The following is a 14,981-nucleotide window of genomic DNA, read 5'->3' on the forward strand; positions in this document are numbered from 1 at the left end:
AAGCTGCCCTTTAGACGGCGAAGTCGCCACAGCACCGGTCAGCCTGCCCATGTGCAGGGCCAGCCCCCCCGCCCCCAGTGAGCAGATTCTGTGATTCACCAAAGGGAGTGGATGTGCCTGCCTGGATGACCACATCCCTTCACCACTGAAAGGTCAGCACCCAGGAGTCTGATCCCAGTGTGATGAGCCTGTCTCTCCAGGGCAGACAGCCTGCCCTCTCTCCAGGCCCGGAAGGCGGACCTGATAGGTCTGTGCGGTCACTACCGACAGCGGCGTTCATGGCCTGAGCGATCGCTCGAAAGCTGGCAACACGGATTTTACCCATGTGTCCGCATGGATCTGCATGTAACAACCGTGGAAGGCCATCCCCATTTCTCAGAGGGGGCAACTGAGGCCCAGAGGGATATGACCTGCCCAGAGTAACAGCCAGTTAGGGGCAGCGTTGAGGTTTGAACCCAGGTTTACGTGATGCTAAAGCCTGCCCCCTTCAGCCACCGTCCCAAGCCCTCTCCCCTCGAGCCCTTGGTAAGGCATCGTCATGCTGTTTTCCCATCCTGACTCGACCACAAGTGCCGAAAGCAGCAATGGGCTCTGCAAACACCACCGGCTCGAAGTGACACTCTGGAAGTAACTTAACCAATGACACGGCCAGCCGACTCCGGCCGGGAAGACAGACGGCAGCGGCTGGCTGACAGGAGACTGGTGGCATCACAACAGGCCCTGCTTCTGTTGATGCCGTTACTTTGTTTCCTACTAATCCCACTGAGGTGGCGCTTCACAGCTCAGATGTCTGGCGGCGCTCCATTCAAGGACAGAGGCCTGGTCCACAGCAGATGACCAGCTGGCAGGGACCACGCTGCCTTCTCGTCCCATCCTCAAACCGCTAGCAAAAACCACTGATTTTTTTTTTCCCTCTTAGCTTCTTATTACGGGAAATTTCAAACACCCAGCAAGTAGAGAGAAGACTGTAGCCAAAGAGCACGTACTCGTCACCCAATTTTACATCAACCGTCAAGGCCTGGCCAGTTTTGTTTCTGCTTCACCTTGTAAGGACCACCTTGACCCTACCACTCTCCGGATGGTTTGGAGCAAATCTCAGACATTACATCGTTGCATCTATAAGATATGTATCTTGAAAAGACCAGACCCCTCCCTTTAAAAAAAAAACAAAATACCATTATAACATCTACAGTGTGTGAACAACAATTGCTTAGTAAGTCATCAAATATCTAGACAGCGATCACATTTCCTCAACTGTCTTATACTTCTGTTGAGCTTGAATAAAGATCCCAAGAAGTTCCATACTTTGCATCTGTGTAGACACGGGAGACTCATCAGGCATAGCTGACCATGTGAAAAATGAATCGCTAAACCTGATGCCCAGAGCCAACTCGTTAGAAAAGACCCTGATGCTGGAAAGATTGAGGGCAGGAGGAGAAGGGGACAACAGAGGATGAGATGGTTGGATGACATCACCGACTCAATAGAGATGAGTTTGAAGCAACTCCAGGAGATGGTGATGGACAGCGAAGCCTGATGTGTTGTGGTTTATGGGGTTGCAGGGAGTCAGACACGACTTAGTGACTGAACAACAGCAAAAGGAACAAGTCTATGAACTAGTGTTTGATGCGGAGAAGGCGATGGCACCCCACTCCAGTACTCTTGCCTGGAAAATCCCATGGATGGAGGAGCCTGGTAGGCTGCAGTCCATGGGGTTGCTAACAGTCAGACATGACTGAGTGACTTCACTTTCACTTTTCACTTTCATGCATTGGAGAAGGCAATGGCACCCCATCCAGCATCCTGCCTGGAAAATCCCATGGGCGGAGGAGCCTGGTAGGCTGCAGTCCATGGGGTCGCTAGGAGTCGGACACGACTGAGCGACTTCCCTTTCACTTTTCACTTTCATGCACTGGAAAAGGAAATGGCAACCCACTCCAGTGTTCCTGCCTGGAGAATCCCAGGGATGGGGGAGCCTGGTGGGCTGCCGTCTATGGGGTCGCACAGAGTCGGACATGACTGAAGCGACTTAGCAGCAGCAGCAGCAGCAGTAGTGTTTGATGACTCTGATGCCCCTTCCAATATCCAGGAGAACGTCTGTTCATTCAGTCATTCCACAGATATTTTCTGCTATGCGACAGGTACCAGTCAAGGCTGAATTCAGAGCATTCCTGAACATAAAAGAATTCGTGCCAGGTGATGGTGCCCAGTGAAGCCAATATATAGTATATTCCATATACTATTAATAGTTTCCCACTCAGCAGAGAGGCTAGCCAACTTTCTCAGTCAAGTGCCAGGGTGAATGTAGGCTCTGACAGGTCAGACAGCCCCCAGCATAACTGCTCAGCTGGCCTGTTGCAGCATGGAAGCAGCAACAGGCAATACATCAATAGATGGGGAAACTGTGTTCTGATAAAACTTTTTAAATTGAAGAATAGTTGATTTACAATACTGTGTTAGATTCAGGTGTGTGTATGTATATATATATACACCTTTGTGTGCATGGTGCTAAGTTATTTCATTCATGTCCGACTCTGTGTGACCCCATGGACTGTAGCCCGCCAGCCTCCTCTGTCCGTGGGATTCTCCAGGCCAGAATACTGGAGTGGGTTGCCATGCCCTCCTCCAGGGGATCTTCCCAACTCAGGGATCGAACCCGTGTCTCTTACGTCTCCTGCAGTATCAGGTGGGTTCTTTACCACTAGCGCCACCTGGGAAACCCGTACATACATTCTTTTTCAGATTCTTTTCCATTATAGGTTATTTTAAGTTTCCTGTGCTACAGAGCAGGTCCTTGCTGTTTATCTATTTTATATATAGTAGTGTGTATCTGTTAATCTCACACTCCTAATTTATCTCTCCCTTCTCTACTTTGGTAACCTTAAATTTGTTTTCGATGTCTGTGAATCTGTTTCTGTTTTATAAGTAAGTTCATTTGTATTATAGATTTAAATTCCCCATGTAAGTAATCTCATACAATATCTATCTTTAGCTGTCTGGCTTACTTCATTTAATGTGATAATCTCTAGGTCTACCCACATTGTGGCAAATGGCATTATTCCATTCTTTTTTATGTCTGAGTAATATTCCATTACATATGTGTGTATACACACACACCACAGTTCTGATAAAATCTTATTTACAAAAACAGGTCAATGGCTGGATTTGATCTGCAGGCTGTGGTTTGGCAACTCCCTAGTGTAGCGAATCACCCTCCCCTAGCCTCAGCCTCTGTGGACAGTACTCTGGTTTGACCATCACACTCATCTGGGTGCTGGTTATTTAGGCTGAGAGGCAGGACTTAGGCGCATGGAGTCAGTACCGCTTAGCAAAGAGTAAAGTGCAAACGTTAAAGGAATTTGTACCCTAGTCCCCATACCATTCCGATAGTGTTCGAACCAAGGTGCTGTTGCCCAGGCAGAAACGAGGCCCCCCAGCTTAGCTCGAACACGTAAAGAGATGTTGAAACGCCGTGGGAACCCCTCTGAGAGGCTGTTTGCGGTAAAGTCACACTCTGTTCTGGTGAGGTTCGTACAATCCACCTTGCTATCTTCTTTGTTGACGTCATACCAGTTACTACTGGTGCTGCTGCAAACAGAAAAAAGGATTTCACTTAGCAGAAATCTCTCTTTGATCACATATCACAGTTCTCCCAGGGTTGAGTTTTTAAAACATTTTTTTCATTGTGATATTCCTCATATACCACACACTACACTCATTTAAGGGGACATTTCAATGGCTTTCAGTATACACGCAGGGTGGTGCCACCCTCCCCACACCCATTTTAGAATATTTTCATCATCCCCTAAACAACCCCCATGCTTAGAGCATCACTCTCAATCTCCCCCTATCCCTAAGCCCTGGGCTACCACCGATCTATTTCCTATCTCTAAGGATTTGCCTGTTCTGGACACTTCGTAGATATGGGATCATAAATGATGTGGTCTTTTGTGATTAGTGCCTTTTGCTTAGCCTGTTTTACTTAGTATGTTTTCAAGCGTGATACATGTTGTAGCAGTATCAGTACTTCATCCCCTCTTATGGCCAAATTAACGTCCCATTGCGTGTTTATCCATTCATGTGCTGACAGACAGGTGGGCTATCTTTTGGCTATTTGTCTTTTGGCTTATTCAATTTTTGGCTGTGAATAATGCTAAGAATATTCACATAAAAATTTTTGTGTGAAATTATGTTTCCAGTTCTCTGGGGTGTATACCCAGAAATGAACTTACCAGGTCATATGGTTACTCTCTTTTTAACTGTTTTCCAAAGCAGCTGCATCATCTTATGTTCCCGGCCACAATGTATGAGGGTGCCATTTTCTCCATATCTTCACCAAGGCTTGTTATTATGACTTTTTTATTGAAGCCATTCAAGTGTCTGTATTTTCTCTGGTGACTAACAATGTTGGGTATCTTTTCATGTACTTACTGGCTATTTGCATATCTTCTTTGGAAAACCGTCTACTCAGATCCTGCGTCTCTATTTTGATTTGGCTATTTGCCTTTTAATTGCTGAGTTGTAAGAGTCTTTTTATATGATATATTCTGGATACAAGTCCCTTATTAGATATATGGTTTGCAAATATTTTCTCCCATTTTGTTCCACAGCCAATGTTAATGCTTCAAACTCAGCCTCTGTAGCCTCTGTGGTAGAACTGATACTGTGTTCATGTAACCACACCCCAGTTTCTCGCTGGTGTAGAGCTTTGTTTTCACCCCATAGCTGCCCATTTAAAAAGAGTCATGGACTTCCCTGGTGGTACAGTGGATAGGAATCTGCCTGCCAATGCAGGGGACAAGGGTTCGATCCCTGGTCTGGGGAGATTTCACATGCTGCGGAGCAACTAAGCCTGCGTGTGCCATAGGCTACTGAGCCTGTGCTCTGGAGCCCACCAGCCTACCAAGCCCACGTGCTGCAACCACTGAAGTCTGCAAGCCTACAGCCCGTGGTCTCCAACAAGGTAAGCAAGCACAGTGAGAAGCCCAGACAGTGCAGCGAAGAGCTGCCCACTGCTCGTTGCAACTGGAGAAAGCCTGCACCACAACGAGGACCCAGTGCACCCAGAAGAGAGCAAATAAACCACTGTTAAAAAAGAGAGAGTTCTGCCCCAAGGAAACCTGGCTGCCTGTAAGGCCATGCATCCTTGTAACTGAGAATGTACCCCCTGAATTCCGATACCACATGCCCACGCAGGATTCTATTAATAACCCCCGACTCTGAGCTCTGTCCTTAGGTGACAGACTTGAGAAAAGGCAGAGAGGTGACTCCAGAAGCCTCAGTGGGGGCTGCAGGCAGTGTCCCCTCGAGAGACAGGCAACTCTGGACAGGCTGCCCTGGACAGCAACTCTGGCCTGGAAAGAAGGGTCAGGGGAGACAGGAGAGATGAGGCTGGGGTCACAGCCGCCGGCTCTCCCACACCACGTGGGCTGCTAAGGGTCTCTCTGACCCAGTCTGGGGACTCAGCTTCTGCTAAAGTGGCAGGTAACCTGATGAAAGCGGTATCAATAAGTGTGCCCAAGGCTTCCACGGAAGATGCCCACCAGACTCACACACCACTGAACCTTGGAGTCCTGGGACCTAATTGGGAAGGGGATCACAAACCACAGGCGCCCCCTCTCAGACTGGGGGCTGTGCTACAGAAGCGAGCGAGTGATTTTTTTTTTTAAGTTACACAGATACCTGAAGATACCTTCTCCCTGCCAATTCCAGCTGTTGAACTGGGGCAAAAGGCCCCCTCTGGGATTAGCCGGGGAACTGACCTACCATGTGCCACCTCCTCCCCTCTCCTCCAAACTTGTCCATTTCGGATTTATCCCAAGGATGCAAGGATTTTTCCCAATATCCACAAATTAATCAGCGTGACATGCCACATCAACAAACTGAAGAACAAAAACCATACCATCATCTCAATAGATGAGGAAAAAGCCTCTGACAAAATTATCAGCCATTTATAGTAAAAAAAAAACCCTCCAGAACGTGGTCATAGAGGGAACATATGGCAACACAATATAGGCCATTTATGACAAACCTACAGCTACCATCACAGTCAGTGGCGAAAAGCTGAAAGCGTTTCCTCGGGGACAAGACAAAGATGTCCACTCTCGCCACTTTTTAAACACAGTTGTGGAAGTCCTAGCTACGGCAATCAGAGAAGAAAAATGAAAGGAATCCACATTGGAAAAGAATAGGTTAAACTGTTACTGTTTGCAGATGACACAATATTACACACAGAAAATCCTAAAGATGCTACCAGAAAACTATTAGAGCTCATAAATGAATTTGGTAAAGTTGCAGGTTACAAAATTAATACACAGAAATCTGTTGCATTTCTGTATATTATTTCTATACATTAAGAACTACCTTTTTAAAGTGTTTCTTAAGAACGGGGTTTAAAACGGTACAAACCATCCAAATGTAAACGACAGCTGACACTGTCTGGCTCCCCATCTATTTGCAAAGGGTAAAAATAAATTGCTGTGGGCCCCATTTAAATGGATAATGCAGTGAACACAGCCTCATGGCATGACACCACCCAGGCCTGGAGCCCCAGCCTCTTGCCCAAGCCTATGATGAATCAGCCAGTCTGAGCATTACCCAGCAGGCAGTCCTGGCTCCTGGCAATGTGTTCATATGGACAGCCTCTGACCCCGAATTTGTCTAATTTCAAAAGCAACCTCAATCATGAGAGGGAGCACAGCCTCGTGATTAAACACATGGGCTCTAGAGCCAGGTTACCCAGGTTCAAGCCCAGTTACTTCACTTCTCTGTTCCTCAGTCTCCTTATCTATAAGATGGGGATGCGCTACAGCATCTGATTCTTAGGGTCGTCTTGAAGGTTGATCTCGTGGACAAGAGGAAAATGCCTGGACCAGGGCCTGGGGTTTTTACTCAGTTCAGTTCAGTCCAGTTGCTCAGTCGTGTCTGACTCTTTGCGATCCCATGGACTGCAGCACGCCCGGCTTCCCTGTCCATCACCAACTCCCGGAGCTTGCTCAAACTCATGGAGTCAGTGATGCTATCCAACCGTCTCATCCTCTGTTGTCCCCTTCTCGTCCTGCCTTCAATCTTTCCTAGCGTCAGGGTCTTTTCAAATGAAAAGGTAGGGGTGCCTACTAAGCACCATCTAAAAATATTTATTAAACGCCTGAGCAACCAATGATTTCCCTGTTCACCTTCTGTTACATCATTTCCAGAAATGATTAAGTAAGTCTGTCCCCTGTGAACCCAGCAAGTCCTCTTCCAGAAATGGGAGAAAACAGTCATCGATGATTTCGGTTTGAGGACATTACTTTTAATGGTCACAAACTGTCAACTACACCACTCGTGAGTGGGGAAAAGTTAAAAAAAAAAATCACGAGTGATACATCATATAACAAAACATAGAATAAAAATGTTCACACTGAAATAACTGTATGAAAAAATATTCACAAGCTTAACTACATCAAGTTAAAAGGGGGAAAAAAAAAAGGAAGCAGGACCTAGACATGTGACTCCAGTCTTACACAGATGCTGGCATATTTGCAAACAAGTCCATGTATTTAGAAAAAGTGTCTAGAGAGAAATACACTAAAATGAGAATAGTAATTTGTCTTAGACTCCAGGTTGCTTTAATTTTGTACTTTTTACTTTTCTGGGTTTTCCAGATTTTCTATAAAGAAGGTGCTTTGCTATTAAAATTAGAAAAAAGTGAAGTTAAGAAAAAAAGAGTTGGGAAGACTAGGGTGGGCAGGCCCCGGCGTGGCAAGAGGCCAGGTGGGGTGTGACCTAGCAAGGGCCTGGCTCTCTGCCTGCTTTTATTTTCAAGAAAAAATAGAAATTCGGTTCTTTTTTTAAAGTGAAATCTCCAGATTTGTAAATGTTAACACTAGTTAGGAAAACAACAACAGCAAAAACAACAAAAAACCACTGTGGGCCAAACACAGACTCTAGGCCAGAGGATCTGCCACCTCGGATTTAAACTTAAAATTTTCCCACAATGTGTTCTATGTAATTTTGGCTTTGCTGGCATGACTGTCAAAAAATGAAGGCATGTTCATTTAAAGTTATAGTGATGTTTCCTGGAGAGAAACAGAATGGAAAGTTTAAAGTTCCATGAGCCTCAGAATTAAATTACTTCATGTAACTAAAAGGTCCTAAACGTGTGAAAGTATCTAAAAAGAGACCAGCAAAAAAAAAAAAACAAAGGCCCTTTTCCACAATCAAGTTTGTAATTTGAAAAGAAAACATAAAAATCAGCCTCTGTTTGAGTTTTCATGACCCCTCAGCTTTTCCAAACAGGGAGGATGTGTGATTGTGTGTGCATGTTAAATCACTCAGTCGTGTCCGACTCTGTGACACCATGGACTACAGACCACCAGGCTCCTCTGTCCGTGGGATTCTCCAGAAAAGAACACTGGAGTGGGTTACCATTTCCTCCTCTAGGGGATCTTCCTGACCCAGGGATCAAAGCCAGATCTCATGTTTCCTGCATTGGCGGGCGGGGACTTTACCACTAGAGCCCTAAGCAGGACATTCACATTCAACTGTTTCCTCTACCAAAACCAACCTTTAACCTGAAAAAATATCTGACAAAATGCTTTTCCAATAGAAAACAGAGTGAAACAGGTTAGTCTGTGGTGAGAAACTGTTAAAGGCTTTGACAGATCCTTCTAGTGTCTAGAGGCACTCTGTCAACTCATAACTGCTTCCCCAATCAAGGCTGGCGAGCGCTAGTCGGGCGATCAGTTGCGACTTCCTCTTACCGCAACCTTCGGGCAGCACTCTAGGAGACTGTGTTCACTGAAGGGTGAGTGGGGCCAGCTTTAGGCAGGTGGCCTGTGCAGTGGCACAGAGCTGTACTCCTAAGAGGGCTCCTGACTTGAAGCTCTGCTGCTGCAGAGCTGTTGTTTGAATTCCCCAAAGTTTTTGAACCAGGAGCCCCAAGTTTTCAGCTGGTACTGGGCACAAAATGATGTAGCTGCTCCTCACGGACGGGTCTGTTTATTACAGATGATCATGTTTGAAATTTACAATCACTTAAGAAGTAGATAGGGATTTCCCTGGCGGTCCAGTGGTTGGGACCTTGCCTTCCAATCCAAGGGAAGTGGGTTCGATCCCCAGTCTGGGAGCTAAGATCCCCAGTGCCTTGAGGCCAAAAACCAAAAACTTAAAACAGAAGCAATATCACAACAAATTTAATTAAGTTTTTAGAATACTAAAACCACCTTAAAAATCTCTCTAAAAAAATAGAAATAGGTGAATGCAATCCAGAGATAGGCCTCAACTCTCAGTTTAGAATTCATTTTTATAATGTGTTCAGTCATGTCCGACCCTTTGTGGTCCCATGGACAGTAGCCTGCCAGGCTCCTCTGGCCATGGAATTTTCCAGGCAAGAATATTGGAGCTGGGTGCCATTTCCTACCCTGGGGATCTTCCCAACCCAGGGTGTCTTGCATCCCCTGTTCTGATAGGCAGATTGTTTACCACTAGTAACACCTGGGAAGGCCATCATTAAGCAAATATTGTTACACTGAACAGTTAAAGATCAGAAAGAAGTCATCTGGAAACCTCCTCCTCTAACAAATTAACCACTTGCAATTTTTCCACATTCCCTACCTGTTCTGACCATAGATTCATTCCAAATTGGATACAGTTGCACCTGCTGTCATAAGACACACAGGGGTCTCCTAAGGGCTCATTCACAAGTTATCTTGACACAATTCGTCAACTTCTAGCCAATGGACATGAATAGACACTTGAATGTATATATTCACGAATATAAGTTTGTTTAGTTTCTTTTTTTCTGATAGAGGAGGTTGTATTGTCTGCCTAGAATAAAAAAGTAGTGTGGACATTCCCATGATTCTAAATGAAGAGCAGAACTGACTTTTCAAGAGGACTGGGCTCACAACTGATTCTGATTCAGCGTATGTCCACCAGCCACGTTCTCACCAGCACTAGGCATTCCCACTCTTAAAACTTTCATTTATTTAGTAATCTAAAAATGACTTAGGCAATAAGTTTTGTTTGCTTGTTTTGGCTGCACCTCAGGGCATGTGGGATTTTGGTTCCCTGACCAGGGATCAAATCTCTGCCCCAAGTATTAGAAGCAGGGAGTCCTAAACACTGGGCCCACAAGAGAAGTCTCACAATAATTTTAACTTGGTCTTCACTTAATGCATCTACCAAGGTAAACGATGACCTGGATTTTGCCTTTCTCCTTCCTCTGTGTGTCTACACTGTAAATCAAGCGATAGCCAACTGTAGGATGGCTCGAACAGGAGGTGAGAGACAGAATGAGGGGCCAGAATAAAATGCAAAATGGATCACCAGCTTAGAAACTGGGAATTAATTGTTCATTAATTGAATAGCTTTCTTATTAGGACAAATTCGGGCCAGAAGGCTAAATAAGCCAGATTTTGAAACCTGAAGACGATGAAGACCAAAAGATACCTCTGGCCCTTTCCAGACAGGAAACCCTTTCATACAATCTCCACCTTAAACTGATGAATCAACTTCCACACAGCTAAGCTGCCCTGTGGTGAGACAGCTGAGCTCCCTGAGGGTCAATGTCCTTTCAGCCTGCGGAAGAGCGGAGGGGTTGGAGGGGAAGTTGTGAAATCTCCACCCTTGGAGATTTAAGAAGTACAAGAGAGGGACTTCCCTGGTGGTCCAGTGGTTAAGATTCTGGGCTTCCAATGCAGAGGGCGTAGGTTTGATCCCTGGGCAGGGAACTAAGTTCTCACACGCTGCACAGGGTGTGGCTAAAAAGTCCAAGAAGACTATCTGCTTGCGACGACTTTGCTTACGGTCATGCCAAGGAGCAAGAACAGGCAGCTGGCCGCAGGTTCCGTAACAGTCCCGCTCCCAGCTCCCAGGAAAAAGGCCAACAGAAACACTGCTTACTATTTATACTGCACCTGGTAGAGCACCGGCCTCGGGTCACTGTCCAGGGACACTGGCTCCCAGCTCAGCGCCTGCTGGGCGTTGTACAGATGGACCTTCAGGTTTCCAGGAGCAGGCAGCTGGGCCAGGGAGTCTTGAAAGGGACAGAGAATAAGAGAAGGGAGGAGACGAGGGAGAGACAGGGAGGGTCAAGAGGAGAAAAGTCGATTACAAAATTCATATGGCTGGGGCTTTGCTATTACCCATTCTCCCCGCACATCCCCTACGCCTTTAGCCTTTGACTAAAGACAGCCCTTCACCCCAGAAATGGCACATGGGGGTTCCCTTGGCTCTCTTCCCTGGAGATTGCATGAAGGGTTCCCTCAACTCTCTTATCTTGGTTTAACTATTTGTTAATCCCATAATTGATGCTTTTGAACTGTGGTGTTGGAGAAGACTCTTGAGAGTCCCTTGGGCTGTCAGGAGATCCAACCAGTCCATCCTAAAGGAAATCACCCCTGCATATTCATTGGAAGGACTGATGTTGAAGCTGAAGCTCCAATACTTTGGCCACCTGATGCGAAGAGCTGACTCATTGGAAAAGACCCTGATGCTGGGAACGATTGAAGGCAGGAGTTTGAGCAAACTCTGGGAGACAGTGAAGGACAGGGAAGTCTGATGTGCTGCAGTCCATGGGGTTGCAAAGAGTCGGACGTGACTGAGCAACTGAACAACAAAAGACGGCACAGTTGACACAGTCTGTGGGGAAAGGGGCTTGGGGCTACCTTTCTACCTGCAGGTTCCAGTTCCATACGAGCAGGTCCTGGCTGAGGCTGAGTGAGGACGCCTGTCTACCTTTAGGAGTAGCAGTGTTAGTCGCTCAGTCATGTCCAGCTCTTTGTGACCCCGGGGACTGCAGCCTGCCAGGCTCCTCCATCCATAGGATTCTCCAGGCAAGAATACTGGAGTGGGTTGCCATTCCCTTCTCCAGGGGATCTTCCCAACCCAGGGATCGAACCTGGGTCTCCAGCACTGCAGGCAGATTCTTTACCATCTGAGCTACAGGGAAGTAGAGGCTGGTATGGTCCCGCGGGGGAATTGGTAGGTGGCAGGAGGAGAGGAAGGAGAAAGGCTTCCCTGACCGGGAACTGAACCCAGGTCACAGCAGTGAGACTGCCTGTAGTGAGTGGGGGTAACATAAGAGCTTGGGGCTTGGCTTCTTCTTCAGGAATAAGGAATAAACCATAGTACACTGGAGAAGGTTCTGGAGAAGATTAACTTGATGGCTACTGGACAAGCATGAGACCCTGACTTTGATATAAGGAATATTTGGGAAATCTCCACAAATGTGTACACACACACACACATCCCAAACCAGATGTGCAAATCCCAAAGACACCTGGGAGGGTGAGGACTTGTCTTCTGGGCTTCGTATGTTTCTCAAAGACTCCCCCAACGTCATAATCACTGAGGCTAAAATACAGGTTCCCACGGCCCACCCCAGACCAGGAACTCTGCATTTTCAACAAGCTTCCCAGCTAACTCGCATGCACGTTGAGAGGTTTGAGAACCACAAGTGACAGAAGAACACATTCTGCAGGGAACCACCGCCAATATTAGAATCCCCCCTCCTTGGGATGACCCGTGATTTACAGGACGGGGCTAGAGGCCACCAGGGTGGAAGACTCTTCTCCCGTGAGGAAACACATGGTGATGGTAAGACTTTCTCTGAGACTAAAAGATTAATGAGAAACACCCAGAGCTGGAAAGTCTGAAAAACAGGCTGTTCCAGAGTTCCAAGCAGGAAATTCAAACCACACATTTTCAGTAAATGCATCCAGTCTCAAAGAAGGATGCCCAGACCAGCTGAGAGCCTGGCCCACCGCGCTCCTGCTGAAAGAAGTTGTAGCCTGGAATCTGTGGCCACCTGTTTACTTACAGAATGCCCATCACTTTCACAGCTAAGGCCTGGGGCTGACCTTCCTTCCAGATCTTAATTCAACCAGCTACCTTGACACTCCGGCCAACTCGTGCCAGGCCTGACGGAAGCCAGCCCAAAGGCACAGCGTGGCGGGAGCCTGCTCTTCCAGTCTGGCCCACTCTGCTCACTGGGGCTGCTATGGCCCAGTGGATCTCAAAGTGAGCTCAGGAAATGAAGTCCTGCTTCCAGGAGGCGCTGTGCAGGGTCTCAAGAGGTGAGGGCTTGGTTAGGGCTGGGCACCCGTCAAAGCATCTCAGAGACCTTCTCTCCTGTCTATGTTGAAGTGAAGTGAAAGTCACTCAGTCATGTCCGACTCTTTGCGACGCCATGGACTATCCAGTCCATGGAATTCTCCAGGCCAGAATCCTGGAGTGGGTAGCCTTTCCCCTCTCCAGGGGATCTTCCCAACCCAGGGATCGAACCTGGGTCTCCTGCATTGCAGGCGGATTCTTTACTAGCTGAGCCACCAGGCAAGGCCAAGAATACTGGAGTGGGTAGCCTTATCCCTTCTCCAGGGGATCTTCCTGACCCAGGAATCGAACCGGGGTCTCCTGCATTGCAGGTGGATTCTTTACCAGCTGAGCTACTAGGGAAGCCCCCATTGCCCTGTTAGTTTCCTACTGATGCTGAAATAAATGACCACAAACATAGCGCCTTAGATTTTATCTGTTTATTTACTTTCGGCTGTGCTGGGTCTTTCTATCTCTGCACGGGCTTTTCTCAAATTGTGGCAAGAGGGGGTACTCTCTAGCTGTGGTGCTCGGGCTTCTGGCTGTGGTGCCTTCTTTCACTGCAGGGCACAGCCTCTAGGGTGCCAGGGCTCAGTAGTTGCAGCATGTGGGTTAGGTGCTCCACGGCACGTGGGACCTTCGTAGAGCAGGGACTGAACCCCCATCCCCTGCACAGGCAGGCAGAATCTCAACCACAGGACCAGCAGGGAAGGCCAATGTAGTGTCTTAACCTGGATTTATGCTCTTATTGTTCCTACAGGTCAGACAACAGGTCTCACGGACCAAGGTCAAGGTGTCGGCAGGCTCCCTTCCTTCTGGAAGCCAGGGGAGAAACAGTTCCTGCCTTTTTCCTTTCTGAGAAGCTGCTCACATTCTTTGGCTCCTGGCCTCTTGCTCCAGCAATGCTGGGCTAAGCCTGATCTTATGCTGCCGACTCTGCTTCCAACTTCCTCTTCCAGCTTCCAAGGATCCGTGTGATTGCACTGGGCCCACTGAGCCCAATAATCCAGGAAAATCTCCCCAGCTCAGGACCCCTCATTTAATCACATCCCTTTTGCCACGTAAGGCAATGCGGTCACAGGCTCTGGAGATCAGGCTGTGGATCTCTTTAGGGACCATTATTCTGCCTGCCTCCCCCTCCCTGGGGAGGAGTTAGGAGGCATCCCTTCTCTCTCCACTCCCTCCCCATCCCCATCTAGACAGTCAGCTAAGAAGGGGAGCACTAGGGACCACTGATGTCTTCCAGCCCGCCAGGCAGGCAGACCAGAGTACAGCCTTCTCAGTAAACGTCGGGAGTCTCCATCAGAGCCTTCTGCTTTCTGCACCTTTCATTTCATGGAGGTGTGGCCAGGGGACCTGCAGGCTGGCTCTCATATTTGAGTTTGTTGGCATTCCCCCGTTTCACCGCATTCAGAAAAGAAACTGAGTCTCGGGGCTGTGGGTTTCACGGTGAAGCACCAGAGGCTGCCCACTCACTCACACCAGCGGCCTCAACCCCGCCCTGCACGCATCATCTCTGGAGGGAGGCCCGTTCCTGCCCAGCCTCCCCTGGCCGCCTCCTCGCTCCAGGGGATCGCTGGTGGGGGAGGGAGGGGGGCCCTCACACCGCTCCCTGCCCTTCTCTGGAGCCTTCTTTCTCCCTGTGCCACGCTTCTCCCGGACTCCCTTCAGTACTCTGCTCAAGCACCACCCTATCAAAGCACGTTCCTGCCTCCCGATCCCCCTTTCCTTTTCTCCTGGGTTTCCCACTACCTGGCTCCTGTGTTTACACCCAGGGGCTGGTAAGGAGCACCAGAATTTGACTGCCTGGCTTCAAAGCCCCATGCTCTTTGCAGGACCTTCGGGTGCGAAACCTCCTGCTCTTGGCAGAACCTTGTTTCACCTCTCTGTGCCTCGGTCATCTC

General features: G+C 47.9%; 1 protein-coding gene across 1 annotated transcript in view; it reads right to left on the reverse strand.

Annotated features, from left to right (window-relative positions):
- IFNGR2 (interferon gamma receptor 2) overlaps window positions 1-14,981 on the reverse strand; it is a 33,709-nt gene that overhangs the window by 11,331 nt on the left and 7,397 nt on the right. Inside the window, exons 2-3 of the mRNA XM_052639480.1 lie at window positions 10,888-11,020; window positions 3,380-3,588 (exon numbers count right to left, since the gene is read on the reverse strand). Coding sequence (XP_052495440.1) covers window positions 3,380-3,588; window positions 10,888-11,020 — 342 coding nt within the window. The remainder of the gene's footprint in view (window positions 1-3,379; window positions 3,589-10,887; window positions 11,021-14,981) is intronic.

The sequence above is a fragment of the Budorcas taxicolor genome, chromosome 1 (genome assembly GCF_023091745.1).
Source record: "Budorcas taxicolor isolate Tak-1 chromosome 1, Takin1.1, whole genome shotgun sequence".
In the NCBI taxonomy this organism is placed as follows: domain Eukaryota; kingdom Metazoa; phylum Chordata; class Mammalia; order Artiodactyla; family Bovidae; genus Budorcas; species Budorcas taxicolor.